Source organism: Sinocyclocheilus grahami, unplaced genomic scaffold (assembly GCF_001515645.1).
Source record: "Sinocyclocheilus grahami isolate Dianchi unplaced genomic scaffold, SAMN03320097.WGS_v1.1 scaffold612.1, whole genome shotgun sequence".
Classification (NCBI taxonomy): domain Eukaryota; kingdom Metazoa; phylum Chordata; class Actinopteri; order Cypriniformes; family Cyprinidae; genus Sinocyclocheilus; species Sinocyclocheilus grahami.
In genome coordinates this window covers 402,231-418,174 of record NW_015505791.1, presented here as the reverse complement: position 1 = coordinate 418,174, position 15,944 = coordinate 402,231, and the positions used below count along the sequence as shown (strand labels likewise).

The 15,944-nt window shown below is 42.6% G+C and overlaps 1 protein-coding gene across 1 annotated transcript; it reads right to left on the bottom strand.

Annotated features, from left to right (window-relative positions):
* Nucleotides 1–5,209: 5,209 nt before the first annotated feature.
* On the bottom strand, nucleotides 5,210–8,504 carry LOC107557621 (tripartite motif-containing protein 16-like). The gene is made up of 6 exons (XM_016241099.1): nucleotides 7,926–8,504; nucleotides 7,607–7,702; nucleotides 7,293–7,526; nucleotides 6,244–6,396; nucleotides 6,049–6,100; nucleotides 5,210–5,820 (listed from the first exon to the last, which is right to left on the bottom strand). The coding sequence occupies exons 1-6, from the start codon at nucleotides 8,502–8,504 to the stop codon at nucleotides 5,297–5,299; spliced, it is 1,638 nt and encodes a 545-aa protein (XP_016096585.1). The 3' UTR covers nucleotides 5,210–5,296.
* Between the last annotated feature and the right edge of the window lie 7,440 nt (nucleotides 8,505–15,944).

The following is a 15,944-nucleotide window of genomic DNA, read 5'->3' as shown; positions in this document are numbered from 1 at the left end:
AATGTTAGCTGATGCTAGCTGTCTAGCTAACGAGCTTGCTAGTGCTAAATTGAGGTATTTTTTTTTAAATAAAGTCCAAATATTTTTATTCAACCACCTAGATAGATTACGTCTGAGGGAAAAAGAAAGGATGTGATGTTCAGAATATGGTAACTACAGTAATTATCAAAGTGGGAAGTGATGCATTTGGCCAGGGGTGTTTATACACCACAGACAAGGTTTGAGAAGAAAAAAAATCATTACGAAAATCTAATTATATTTTCCTTATATTCATTATTTCCTTATTGGTAATTTTGGTAAAGTCCCAGGTATTTTTAGCAGTAGGATTATAAAAAAATATATGCTAATATAAAATTAAATGATAAAAGTAGCCTATATAAAACTGCAAAATAAACATTCATCTATCGGTACTTTTTCACTTGAGTAAAGTTGAAAACTGAGTACTTTTACTGGAGTAATATTTTATTATACGGATCTGTACTTTTACTCAAGTACTTGATTTGTGTACTTCGTCCACCACTGGTTTTCTGAATGAGAACATGTTCAAACCTGCGCAAAATGAGGGCATTTTTGTGTAGAGTTTTGCAGAAAACATTGAGCAAATGGGATCATCTGTGAAAACAGGTGAAATGTGTTTTTGTTTCAAGAATTGAATGAATGGTTTGGGAAATTGGGGAAAATGGATCTGTTATAGTGTGTTAGCAGTCACGGAAAACTGTAACACAAATTCCTAATAAGCTGTAACCTAAAAATAAAAATGAGGTTAAGAGCTAAATGTGTGATAATAAAAACAGTGGCTCGTGACGCCGGAAGACAGAAGAACATAAAACACTGAAAAGGGCCAGATCAACATAAGGTGAATAATGAAAATTATTTATTGACTGTGTGTATCATTTTAATTGAAAATTTATTTTGATAATCATAATAAAACATATGACACTACATTAAAAACGAAATTAGTTATTTCAATCAACAACAATAGAGGTTAAGAAAAGCACAGAAACATATGGTTACTCAACAGGACTCACACACACACTGATCTTACTGTCTATATGATGATATATTACACACATATATTCTGACATGCTATTTCACTTACAGAAGTTCAGCTGCAGTATTAATGTCATGAAGAGAAAAGAAGAGACTCTATAACATCTCACTGTTATGCCGAGTTCACACTGCACGATTTTAGCCCGATTTTTCACTCTCCAAACAGGTTTTGCGAGATCGCCGACAAATGCCCGAAATCGGAGGCAAATCGGTGCTCGTTCACGTGAGTGATAATCACGCAGTGTGAATTATCAAAGACGTGATATGAGGGAATCACCGACACCTGCAAAATATTTGGCATGCCAAATATCTGGAGCTGTCGGCGATTCACAATCACGCTGTGTGAAATGATTTCTGACTGAAAAATTCGGGGAGGAGTTATAGACCAGAATATCAGTATTTTAATAGATATATGAACAATTATATCATACAGAAACAAGCACAAACATTTGCTTGACCAGCCACAACATCAGCATAACAGTTACTGCAAAATGATTTACCTCCAACTCTCTTTGCAGAACACCCAATCCCTGCTCCCTGCATCTCCCTCCTGCATAATCTGTTTTAATTTTTCTCCTTGTAGCTGGAAATCAGCTCACAGACAATTTGCTGGCTATATATATTTTTTTTTAATAATTACAGTCTTGCTCGAGAGCTCCAGTCTGACGCACGTGGGTTCTCGCGTTATTTCCTTATCACTTCTCCTGTGTGTTTTGTTGTGAAACGTAGTTTGCGGACCAGACAGAGCTGTCAGCGATTCTTCCTATTGTGAAGTCATGCAGTGTGTAACCTCCTGTCGCCGATCCAACGTGCAATGTGACAGCAGCAACTGAATGCTACCCCAGATAGTCACGCAGTGTGAAAACAACGGCGATCCGACGAGTTTGAAAATCATGCAGTGTGAACTCGGCATTACTGATCTATCATGCAGCTCAAAGCATTATGGGGAGAATCTCTCATGAATCAGAATCAGAAATAGCTTTATTCGCCAAGTGTGCGCAAACACACAAGGAACTTGTTGTACATACATGCATACACGCATACATTCATACAGACATATATACATACATATCTGACATGAGAACAGAACATTTAATTAGTAAGACTAAACAATAAATACTAATAATAATGTATATGAATCTGGAACAGAAGACTTAAGTACAGATTTGTGCATTGTTTACTCTATATATACAGCTGTATAAAAAATTATGCATATGCATTTACATAGTACTTGAGAGGGAGGCAGTAATTAGAGATGGAGATTGAATTACAGACAAGAATTACTGAACACAGGTAATAATTCTGTGTCACCTGTTTAAGCTGGAGATCTTATGGGGAAAAAAATGTTTTTATGCCTAGATGTTCTAGTGCACAGAGATCTGTACTGTCTGCCTGAAGGGAGAAGTGCAAATAGGTTGTGTCCGGGGTGAGAGGGGTCTGTAATGATGTTACGTGCTCGTTACTTCACTCTGGAGTTGTACAAGTCCTGAAGGTTGGGCAGGTGCACACCAATTATCCTTTCTGCTGTCTTCACAGTCCATTGCAGTCTTCTTTTATCTGATTTGCTTGCTGACCCAAACCAGACAGTTACAGAAGAGCACAGAACCAACTCAATAACAGCTGAGTAAAACTGTGTCATCTGCACCTGTGGCAGGTTGAGCCTTTTTCACAATGGAGTCAATGTGAATGTTCCACTTCAGGCCCTGAGAGATGGTGGTACCCAGGAACCTGAATGAATCCACTGCAGCCACAGTGCTGTCCATGATGGTGAGTGGTGGGAGAGCAGGGGTTTCTCCTGAAGTCTACTATCATCTCCACTGTTTTGAGGGTGTTCAGCTCCAGGTTGTTAAAACTGCACCAAACAGCCAGCTGTTTAACCTCTTGTCTGTAAGCAGACTCGTCTCCGTCCTGGATGAGGCTGATGACTGTGTTGTCATCTGCAAACTTCAGGAGTTTGACAGAGGGGTCAGTAGAGGTGCAGCCATTTGTGTAGAGGGAGAAGAGCAGTGGGGAGAAAACGCAGCCCTGAGGAGCCCCAGTGCTGATGGTTCAGGTGTTGGATGTGAGTTTGCCTCAGCCTCACTAGCTGCTGCCTGTCTGTCAGGAAGCTGGTGATCCACTGACAGATGGAGGTGCAGTCAGAGAGCTGTGTCAGTTTATTCAGAAGGGTATCTGGGATGATGGTGTTGAAAGCAGAGATGAAGTCCACAAACAGGATCCTTGCATTAGTCCCTGGTTTGTCCAGATGTTGGAGGATGTAGTGCAGTCCCATGTTGACTGCATCATCCACAGACCTGTTTGCTTGGTAAGCAAACTTCAGGGGGTCCAGTAAGAGTCCAGTGATGTCATTGAACAAGAGCCTCTAAAATGACTTCATGATCACAGACGTAAAAGCAACAGGTCTGTAGTCATTAAGTCCTGTGATTTTTTGTTTCTTGGGTACAGGGATGATGGTGGAGCTTTTGAAGCAGGATGGGACTTCACGCAGCTCCAGTGATCTGTTGAAGATCAATGTGAAGATGATAGCTGGACAGCACAGGCTTTGAGGCAAGCTGGAGAGACACTGTTCGGGCCTTTGGCTTTCCTTATCTTCTGTTTGCTGAAGACTTTGCGTACATAATCTTCACAGATCTTAAGTGCACGAGGGGGGGGGGGGAGGGGGGGGGGGGGGGGGGGGGGGGGGAGGGTGTTGATGGCTGTGTTGTGAGACAGTCAGAGTGGGTGTGGGGTGTCAGACCAGGCTTTTGCTTTTCAAACCTGCAGTAGAATGCGTTCAGGTCTTCAGCCAGTTGTTGATTGGCCTCAGTGCTGGGGAATGGGGTCTTGTAGCTGGTGATGGCTTTCAGGCCATTCCACACTGATGTAGGGTCATTGCTTGAAAGCTGTTTGTTTAGCTTTTCAGAGTAATTTTTCTTTGCTACTCATATCTCCCTATTTAGTGTGTATGTGGCCTGTTTGTACAAGGCTTTGTCCCCACTCTTGTAGGTGTCCTCTTTTGGCCTGGCGAAGCTGTTTGTGTTTTGCACTGAACCAAGGTTTGTTATTGTTAAATGTTAAATAAGTCCTGGTGGGAACACATATGTCCTCACAGAAACTGATGTAGGACGTCATGGTGTCAGTGAGCTCATCCAGAGCAGCAGCTACAGCCTCAAAAACACTCCAATCATTGAGGTCGAAGCAGGCTTGTAAATCCCTCTCTGCTTCAGCAGTCCATCTCTTTACAGTTCTTACTACAGGTTTAGCAGATTTAAGTTTCTGCATGTAGGCTGGTAGAAGATGAACCAAACAGTGATCAGAGAGTCCCAGAGCTGCTCCGGGGACAGAGTGGTATGCATCCTTTAAAACAGTGTAGCAGTGAACCAGTATATTACTGTCTCTGGTGGGGCATGTGATGTGCTGCCTGTATTTAGGCAGTTCGCAGGTGAGATTAGCTTTGTTAAAATCACTGAGAATGATAATGAAAGAGTCCGGGTAATGCTGCTCTGTGTGTGTGATCTGATCGGCCAACAGTTCTAGCGCCGCACACACACACGCATCAGCAGGAATGTACGCACTCACCAGAATAAGTGAGGAAAACTCCCGCGGCAAATAAAAAAGCTTACAGTTAATAAAGACAGCTTCCAGATTTGGGCAGCACATCTTCTTTAAAACTGTGACGTCTGTACACCAGCATTTTCATTGACATAAAAACATAATCCACCACCTCTTGTTTTCCCCGACAACTCAGTGACGTGGTCCGCTCTGAACAGCTGGAAGCCCGTTAGATGTAGCACGCTGTCCGGGTGTCTCCGTTCAGTCAGGTTTCCATGAAGCAAAGTGCATCAGAGTTTAAAAAGTCCTTGTTTGAGCGGGTGAGGAGTTGTAGTTCGTCTGATTTATTAGCTAGGGAACGGAGATTCGCCAGGTGAATGCTCGGCAGCGGAGTCCTCAAACCGCGTTGTCTGAATTTAAGCACGCTTCCCTCGCTTGCGTCGCCTGGAGCACTTGTATAGGATCGCAGCTCCTCCGACAAAAATGTCCAGTAAAACATCTTGAATGGTCATACATCGGCAAAAAGTTATTTGGTGTGTTATTTCTGATGTCCAGGAGTTTGTTTCTAGTAAAGCTAATCGGGAAAACGTTGCTTAAGACAGGACAAACAAACAAAAATAGTAAAAGTACCAAGGAGCAACAAACCAAGGCTGCCATGTTCGGTGCCACCTTGTTGGCAAAAAAAAAACAAATCTATTCAATCTATTCTGATTCATCAACACAGATTCACTGATGATTTATAACGAACATAAAACCCAGGATAGAGTGGCTGAGTGAATGTGGTCTGGACTGTGTGGATGAGGCTCATTGTGTCAGAGATGTTGTAGAAGGACAGAGTTCCTGCACTGTGATCCACAAACACTCCTATTCTACTGCTGATGGTCTTCAAAGGGATACGAGTCCGTATGTTATTGTGTTTGAATGAGTAACTGGTGTGAGAGCAGATCAAACTCCAGGACTGATCATTATTTCCAAACAAACACTCTTTACCCCGTCCCTTCCTGCTGATGCTCTTATATGACACTGATACATACACACCATCATCTCCACTCCACTGCAGCTCCCAGTAACAGGGTCCACACACACTCTCTCTACACAACACCTGATCCCAATAATCAAATCTGTCTGGATGATGAGGATACGACTGGACTTTGTCAGTGTTAGTAATCACTCTGTTGCTCTCAGGCAGACGGAGGTGTTTATTTACTGTGTTCAGATCCAGAGTGAGCTGATGGGAATCTGATGGAGATAAAACACATCAGAATCAAGAATTATGAATCTGTTTGATCTTTTCATGTAGCTCAACTCTTCATGTTCAGTGTATCATCAGTGTCTCAGTACAGATGACCAGATATCCTGTGCAAATCATCATTTACATCATCAATTATAAAACTCTTCTTTCACCTTCTACAGGAAGAATATGAACACACTCAGTGAGTTTTTTTGCTTGTTTTCTTGTTGACTTACATTGTAGGAATTTGTTCCTGGTCCAGAGAACAATGTTGGTGAATGTGACTGTGGAAATCAACAGACATGAACAGTGTGATTCTCATGATCCTGCATCCATTACTAAGACATTTCTAATATGATGTTCTCCATGATATGAGCTGATGATGGACTGGTTTCTGAGAGCAGATGAATCTCCAGGACTTTACCTCTGTCTGAGATCTTCTTGAGCTCCTCTTTGCAGAAATCCTCCAGTTTGTCTCTCAGCTGACTGACAGATTCTCTCAGATCATCAAAAGAGAAGAGAGAACTGAAGGGATCATCATTTACATCTGTAGATTCAGGAGGTGCTGAGAGAGACTGGAAACTCTACAGAAAACAGAAATCAAAACTCATCGGCTACACACTTCACCCAATAACCTGCACCAACATTAGATTTGTGCAGCTCTTGTTGACTTGACTGATCTTTAGTAATTCACCTCAATCCAGCACTTTCACAGCATCAGCTTCATTCTTTTCATATTCATTATATCACATTAGAGCTACAGATTCTAGTATTTGCCACTTACACTCTATGTGAACTTATTTTAGGAAACAGTTTGGATGATAAAACATCTGCTAAGAACATAAATGGAGTCTCATTGTAGGGTTGAGTAGATTTGCTCAGGAAAAGCAGCTCAAAGGCTATGATTAGATTGACCATTATTTATAACTTTAGAGTGGTTAGAGACACTGAAACTTCACAAGGACCATTAAGACATGCTCAGGTTTGGTTTGGTTTCTGTACGCTGAATCATTGTTAATATACAGCCTGACTTCATGTTTGGGGTCTTCATGGTCAAATTCATGAATGTGTTACAGGCCAATAAAAATAAATTTTATCAGGTTTGAGGATCAGCTGATGCAATTTTGATGAACGTTACTCAAAATCTGGACTATCAAGTACACTGATTTCACCATGACATAATAAATCAGAAGGAAAAATGAGGTAAAAAGCTGAAATGTTAGTGAAGTTTTTAACTGTTGGTGGCGCTAGTGGTGTTTGACAGCTAAATACTGTATATCTTCCAGAAGAAAGAGCTGAGAGAAATGATTTCCAGAGCTGAAAGCCATTTGTAAGTGGCATCTATTTTAGAAGAAGATGATCAGATGAGAGGAAAAGCAATGATTATATAAGACACTCATGAAATGTTTCTCTGTGAGTCTCTGTCACAGCAGGATCTTCTCAAGTCCACTATGATCCTGTTCTTCTAGACCTCTGTTACCTGCAGGAACTGGATGTGATCCTGTGTGTGTGAAAGCTGCTCCAGCTCAGCGTCTCTCCTCCTCAGATCATTGATCTCCTGCTCCAGTCGCTCCAGTCGTCCTTCAGCTCGACTCACTGCAGCCTTTTCCTGATCTCTGATCAGCTGTATCAGCTCAGAGCAGCTTCTCTCAATGGAGTGGATGAGCTCAGTAAAGATCCTCTCACTGTCCTCCACTGCTGTCTGTGCAGAGCGCTGTTAGGACACACAGTGATTCAGGCTTCAGTGAGTCTGAACTGAGACGGAGACAAACTTCTCTTCTTCTCCAGACTCACCTTATGAGACTCCACAGCCTCTCTCAGCTGCTGAAGATCTCTCTCTCTCTGCTGGATTCTCTGCTGGAGCGTCTTCTGTGTCTTCTTCAGCTGCTTCTGCAGGACAAATGGATGATAGTTAATGTCACAGAAAACTACTGGCACTAAATCATCATGTGAACTGATTAATCCAGTAAAAGTGGAGCTGATAACTAATGGCTGTAGGTTCAATCTCCAGTAGTCATGATCAGTTACAAACATTGTATATGAATTATCATGACGCATAAGGAGTGTCAACAATGGATTGTCAGCAGTTTTATCAGTGTCTAGTTTTAAATACCTGTTTCTCTGTCCTCTGTGCTGCAGCTGATACAATTTTGTGTTTTTTATGTTCATACATCGTACACAGCACACATATACATTTCTGATCAGTGCGACAGAAAACCTCAAGGATCTTCTCATGTTTCTGGCAGATCATCTCCTGCAGTCGTCCAGTGGCATCAGTCACTTTGTGTATCTTTCTTTTGAAGAAACTCTCATGTTGTTCGAGGTGATTCTGACAGTAAGAGTTCAGACACATCAGACAGGACTTGACGGCTTTGTATTTTCTTCCAGTACAGACGTCACACTGCACATCTCCAGCTCCAGCTTCACAGTCAGCAGGACGTTTCCTCTTCTTTAATTTCTTCACCATTTCAGCCAAGATGGTGTTTCTAGCTAAAGCAGGTCTTGGACTGAAGGTCTGTCTGCACTGAGGGCAGCTGTAGACTCTCATCTGATCCTCCTGATCCCAGCAGCGTGTAATACAGATCTTACAGTAACTGTGTCCACAGGGAATGGTCACTGGATCCTTCAGGAGATCCAGACACACTGGACACAAGAAATCCTTCTGATCCACTGAAATTCTGTCTTTTGCCATTCTACTGCATGAATAGACACAAACACACAACAGCTCAACTACACTTTCAGTTTCTCTTTCCCTGAAATCACGTGCTTCCTGGTTCTGTGTTTGAGTGCCGTGTGTGTCTGCAAGTCTATAAATCTGTTTCCTCATTCACAAACACACACACACACAGCTATGAAAAATTAGTCAGTTAATCACCTGAGTGAAACCATCAGCGTCGTTTTACAATGGGGTCTACAGCTTATGTGGAAAACAGAAATTATGCTTGTTATTTGTGACCCCCCCCTTAAAAGAATGTACGGATGTATGTGGGGATTTGTTATTTTATTGTTTAATTTAATCTAATGTTATTTTTTTATTTACAACTGTTTGTGTACTTTGATTCAAGGGCATTGTGAATGATGCATAGCACGTTTTGCTATGATCTCTGATCTGCTCGTTTTGTTTAATAAAGACCGGATCTTCATTTTATCATGCCTATGGTATCGTATTTCAAATGTGCATCAAATATTGGCGAGCTAGCAGCCAGGAGAGATCGCGGAGAAAAACTGTACTTTGAGATGGAAGAAAACAGCCGGAGCGGCACGAGGAAAACAGGCGGAGCGGAGGCGAGAGTGAGAGACGCAATCAAAAAAAAAAAAACATGGATCTAGAGGAAATGCAGGACAAATTCACAGAGAGTTTAATAGACCGATTTAAAGAGGTATGCTTACTCATGAAAATTCTTGTAGAGGAAGGAAAAAAGAGACGTGCATTAATAAGACTGATGAGTGAAGCACTGGAGAAAACAGTCGAAGATGAGGAGGAAGATATAGCATGGCATTATCTCACAGAGTTGTTAGCTTTGTGCTGTGGGCTAAAAGACAAAGAAGGGGATGCACAAACTGTTGAAAAGAGTTTGGAGGGTGGCATGACTGAACTACAGAGCCTGCAGAAGCAACACTCAGAACTGCAGATTAATTTCCAATCAGCCACTAAGCTTTTGGAAAATGCAATGAAACGTCTGAGCGACAAATTGAACAGAAACAAAAACAGCCAGTCACAGCCACAACAAAATGTCTCCCTGAGCAAAGAGTACCAATACAACCTCCAGAAGTGACAATACAATGTGAATTCAGAATCTGTGGCTAGATTGGCGAGAGAGGGCAGACAGACAAATTATCATACTTAAATCATGCATCATATAAATGTTGGTCTCAAAAAGGGACAGTGAAACTGAAATCATTGAAGCAGTAGTGAAAGCAATTAACCCTGGCTTGAGTCTGAGAGACATGCTGGAAATCAAGTGTGGTTTGAGTCTCTCACAACTAAAGACAATTTTGAGATGCCACTTTAAAGAAGACAGCTCAACTGATCTGTACCACAGATTAGTTAATATTACCCAAGATGCTTGGAAATCTCCTCAGAATTTCCTGTTCAGAGTAACTGAACTAAAGGAAAGGCTCCTTGTAGCTGCTCGAGAAGTTGATTCAGATGAGCAGTACAGCCCAGAGCTAATTCAGAGGACATTTTTGAGATCAGTGAGTACTGGACTACTAAGTGACCACATCAAATTCCAGCTGAAGAGTTGTCTGGATGATCAAAATGTTTCGGATGAAATTTTGATTGACAAGATAAACGAAGCAGCAAGTCTTGAATGGGAGAGACAACAAAAATTTTAAAGAATCACAAGTAGTAAAGGGGTGAAAGTAAATTAAATGCAAATGGAAGCTGGTGCTTCATTACAGGACACACTATTGAGAGCTGCAAGCTTAGCAGAAAAAGCAGCACCAACTAAAGTTAATGTCAAAAGTCAGAAAACAGTTGCAACACAGAGAGGCTGAGTGGATGGAAGTAGTGAAGGAGTTGAGAGAGGAGATGGCTGAATTAAAGAGGATGGTACAAAGTACGTCGCAACCTTTTCGAATGCCCTCACGCAGCACAAAGAAGGAGTGTAAGACTTGTCAGGAAAGTAGCATGGGTGAAAAATGTGGCCAACAGGGTCATTATTCCAAGGGCTGTCGGACGGCCAGAAAATCAGGGGGGAATGTCAACATAGCCAGTCACACGATAATTCACCTCTCCACAGAAAACCTGCAGCTTACTGAATCCAAGGAGAAATCTACGATAGAACAGCTAAGTGCAATGACTGGGCTAGGCTCTATTTACATCAGCCACATCTCACCCAAACACCACTTAGAGCTGTTGGGCCTCATTGGGAAAAGATGCACGGTGAGTTATTGCCTTGAAGACTTCGCAACCCAAGCCTTATGGGATACTGGGTAGTATCTGCCTTCTGAATGAGAGATGGAGGGCCGAACATATTCCCCACATAAAAGTCCAAAGCCTAGAAGAGATCCTGGGGTCCGGCACACTTGTGGGTAAAGCAGTTAACCAGACAACCATCCCATTCATAGGCTGAGTTGAAGTGAGATTCCAGCTAGGCACAGATACCATAGCCCCGTTAGAGCTCAAGGTTCCCATGCTAGTCACTGCAGAGGCTAATGCAGCAGAAGAACCCATCATCGTCTATAATGTCATTGAGGTGCTGTTGAAAAAGGGGCCTGAACAACCACCCCAAACCACAATACAGGCTGTGAGTGCTGCTTTCTCCATTAATAGTAAATGTGCCGAGAAGCTGACCAAATTAATTCAAATGAGTGACCCGCAGAGCAGTGATGGTATAGTGAGGCTGGGGCATCAAAAAGTTACCATCCTACCTACCTTGACCAAAATTATTACATGTGGCGTGAGGACCTCTGCTTTACCTTGCCAGTAAGAGGCTCTCTTCATTCCCAATGAAAGTCCCCCCTGGCTGGATGCCTTGGAAATAGGATAAACTTTTGTTAGCCTCCAGAAAGGAACATGGTCAAGAGTCACTATCCCTGTAACAAACAGAACAGAAAAGGACATAATTTTGTCACCACGAACTGTTCTTGGGCAGGACCAGCGGGTTAAAGCCATTTACCCAGTTGGAACCAAGCCTGTGGAGGAAACTACAAAAACTGAGGCTGAATCGGAGGTTAATCTCAGCTCCCAGCACATATCTACAATTGACTCAAAGGCTGGGGAGCAGACTGGGGAAGAGAAAAAATAATTATGTGACCCACCTGTGTCCCTCACCCATTTAACTCCACCCCAGCAGCTGAAAGTTAAAAAAAATGTTAAGAGAAGAGAGTGGGGCATTCTCCAAAGATGATGTGGGATGTATACCATCACTGCAGCTCCGCATTAGGTTAAATGATAACACCACAGTTCGACGAACATACACCTCTATAATAAAGCCTTTACATAAGGAGGTGAAGGAGTATTTGGAGGACTTGCTAAACTGGGGTTGGATATGGAAGTCAAAATCCAACTACTCTTCACCTATAGTGTGTGTGCGAAAAAAGGATGGGACTTTGAGTTTCTGTTGTGATTATCGGGAGCTAAATCAAACGTCCATTCCCGACAGACATCCCATCTCGCGCATACAAGATATGCTCAACAGTTTACAAAGCAGTGCTTGGTTCTCTGTACTAGATCAAGACAAGGCATATCACCAGGGTTTGCTGGAAGAAAGCAGTTAATCTCTCACTGCATTTATTACACCCTGGGGCCTATATGAATGGGTGAGGATACCATTCGATTTGTCTTCGGCCCCTTCAGAGTTCCAGAGAAGCATGGATGAGTGTCTCTCAGGTTTGCGGGATGAAGTCTGCCTTCCGTATCTAGACGACAACTTAGTGCACAGCAGAACTTTCGACGATCATCTCAGGAATATTAGCAAGGTGTTGCAACGCTATCAGCTGCACGGGGTGAAGTTAACAGCAAAAAAATGTGAACTGTTCAAAAACAAGGTGAGGTTTCTTGGGAAAATGAGGGGTCACACCATGGATCCGGCCGAAATCGCACCTGTGCAAGCATTAAAAGAAAAGAAGCCTGCCACAGTCGGAGAGCTGAGAAAGGTGCTGGGATTTATTTCATATTACAGGCCCTATATTGCCAATTTCTCAACCATAGCTAAGCCGTTATATAGTCTGTTGTCGCCTGGGAAGTCAACAGAAGAAAGAGCTGTGGAGACAAAAACAAAACAAAAAGTGGCCAAAAACAGCCAGAAACAAAATCAGCTCCCCTCTTACTATCCAATAACATGGACTGACAAACACCAGTCTGTTCTCTGCCAACTCATTGATTACCTCTCTAGTCCACCTGTCCTAGGCTACCAAGACTTTGATGCTCCATTTGTTCTTCACTGTGGTTCCTCACAAGATGGGCTGGGGGCCATTCTCTATCAGAGAAAGAAGGGAGGTTAGTAGTCATAGCCTATGGCTCAAGAACTCTTTCAGCTGCCGAAAAGAATTACCATCTTCATTCTGGCAAGTTATAGTTTTTAGCTATGAAATGGGCAATCTGTGAGAGGTTCAGGGATTACCTATATTATGCCCCTTCATTTGTTGTATATACTGACAACATCCCCCTGACTTATGTCCTCACCACGGCTAAGTTAAATGCCATAACACACAGGTGGGTAGCTGAGTTGGCAGACTTCTAGTTCACAATAACATACAGACCTGGAAAAACAAATGCTGATGCTGATGGGTTGTCCAGGATGCCCCTGGACATGGAGAAGTATATGCAGACCTGCACCCAGAACGCTTTAGCTGAGGTAATTTCCAGTGTGCTGAAAGCATTGTCTGTAAAGAGAGATGGAAAGCCATGGTTGTGTCCAGCAGTCATTTCAACAGCACTTGTGGAAAGGGAACTTGAACAACATGCCTTACCTGCATCACCGGTGGCGCAAATATCCAGTGAGGCCTTGAAAAAAGCTCAGGAGGGGGACCTGATGATCTCGAAGATCTTGCAGTATCTGAAGACAAATCAGTGGCTTAAGGTGAAAAACAGTGATGAGTACACAAAGGCATTATTGAGGGGGAGAAGCAAACTGTATCAGGATGAAAATGGTGTCCTATACCGAAAGACTGCTATGCGCTCACAGTTGGGACTGCCCAAAAGTTTCCATAATTTAGTTTTCCAACAGCTACACCAGGAAATGGGTCATTTAGGGGTGGAGCTGACACTGCACTTAATCAGAGAATGTTTTTATTGGCCACACATGCAGCGAGATGTGGAGCAGCACATCACTAAAAAGTGCTATTGCCTGAAAAGTAAGAGGCCAAACAAGACTACCAGAGCTCCATTGACCAGCATTGTAAGTACATACCCTCTTGAGATAGTGTCCATTGATTTCCTGCATTTAGAGAGAAGTAAAGGAGGCTATGAGTATATACTGGTCGTGATGGACCATTTTACCCGGTTTGCGCAGGCTTATGCGTGCACCAACAAAGCCACCAAAACTGCTGCTGTGTGGTTCCCGCACCAGCCCTTACCATCCACAGGGGAATGGCCAGGTCGAAAGGTTCAATAGAACCCTGCTGGCCATGTTGAGAACCTTAACAGATGAGGAAAAAGCTGACTGGAGAAGTTCCCTTGCTAAGGTGGTGCATGCGTATAACTGTACGCGTCATGAATCCACAGGCTTCTCGCCATACTATCTCCTCTTTGGCCATCACCCCAAACTCCCAATTGACCTCATCTTTGGCCTGAGCCCCAATGATGCAAGTACTTCACCCCAAGAATATGCAACCAAGTGGAAAGAGAGAATGGAGGATTCTTACCAATTGGCTTCCAAGATGACTCGTAAGATTGGGGACAGAGGGAAGGAGAGGTATGACAGGAAGGTTCATGGTGCAGAGTTGTATCCAGGGTGCAGGGTCCTTGTCCGAAATCTCATGGAGAAGGGTGGTCCAGGCAAACTCAGATCTTTCTGGGAGGAAAAAGTTCACATAGTAACTCAGAGGAAATACCCAGACAGTCCAGTGTATGAAGTGCGACCCGAGAATGGTCAGGGGCGAACACGAGTGCTTCATAGGAACTTGCTGCTACCATGTGATTTTCTGCCTGTGGAAGAACAAGAGACACCCAGAAAGAAGAAAACACAAGTAAAGAAAAAGGCACACAAAAGTACAACCAGTAACAAAATTGAACTTACCAGCTCAGAGGATGAGGATGACTGGGAATACCTTGATGGAGTTCCACTGGAGTCAGCTGATGAACCTGTGAAAAACATTATTAGACCTGATGCAGAGGGGTTTCAGCCCCGGAATGAGATAATGGACCCGGAACACTTCGATATGGATGGGGAACAGCTCCAGATGACAGCAGAGGAGGAAACAATGGAGGAGCATTATGAAAGGGAAGAAGAGGAACGACAGGAGGATATGGTACACACAGAACAGGCTGCAGAGGAAGGGTGGCTGAAATTCACCTTGGACAAAGAGGAAGAAAGAAATACAGCAAATGAAAAGCTTACCGGTGACGAGGCTCACGATGAGCACCAGCAGCAGCGGAAGTATCCTTAGAGAATTAGAAAAAGCCCAAAGACTTTCACATATGATATCCTAGGTCAGCCAACACTCACTTAGTGTTGAGGGTAGTATTTTGGTTATTAAAATAGAAAATGTGTTTATTGGAGTGTTTAAGTTGTTGCATTAATTAGTGTTGTTAGATACTGACGTGTCATAAAATGTTCAGGTATTTGTAGTTTTGTAGGGGGAATTATACAAAAGATGCATTAAGTTTATTCCTGTTTGTTGATGCCATTCAGTTTCTGTAGGTGAACTGCTGAACACAAGCTCAAGAGGACACTGCGGATGGAAGTTATGAACTCTGGCAGGATGTGATTGTATGTTGCGATTTATAAGGGAAAAGCCCAGGGTAGATGTGTTCTTTGTGAGTGTTTTCTTGAGAAGGATGAATGTTCAGGTCAAAAGGTGAAACCTATTTTCAAAATGAATACTTTACCTGTGGGTATTCCAGAGTAGTGGTGGTTTATCATAGTGCACGATGATACCTGCCACACCCATGTTACAATGAGTGGGGTTAAACGTGATGTGTCAAGACTGAGATGGATCAGTAGACAGTACTCAAATTGACCCCTGAACCTGTTTATGTCATCCCTTAGAAATGTCAAGGACATTATGTGCTTAGCTACATGTACGGGAATGTTGGGGCGACATAAAATTTTTGAGGGGAGAGTGTGGAAAACATAGAAATTATGCTTATAATTTGTGAAACCCCCTTTAAAAGAAGGTACGGATGCATGTGGGGTTTTGTTATTTTATTGTTTAATTTAATCTAATGTTATTTTTTTTATTTACAACTGTTTGTGTGCAACATGTACAAGGGCATTGTGAATGATGCATAGCACTATCAGGTGCAAGTGGGCCAGCAAAAAGAGTTTCGGGGTCCTGATGATTCGGCAATGAGGGAGAGAGTTAAGGATGTGCCATGTTTGTGCTCAGATTTTTTTCTGCTTGTTTTGTTTAATAAAGACCGGATCTTCATTTCATCACGCTTGTCTACGGTCTCATACTTCAAGTGTGCAACACTTATACTAAACCTCCGTTTCGTTTAGTTAAATGTGTGATACTTGCA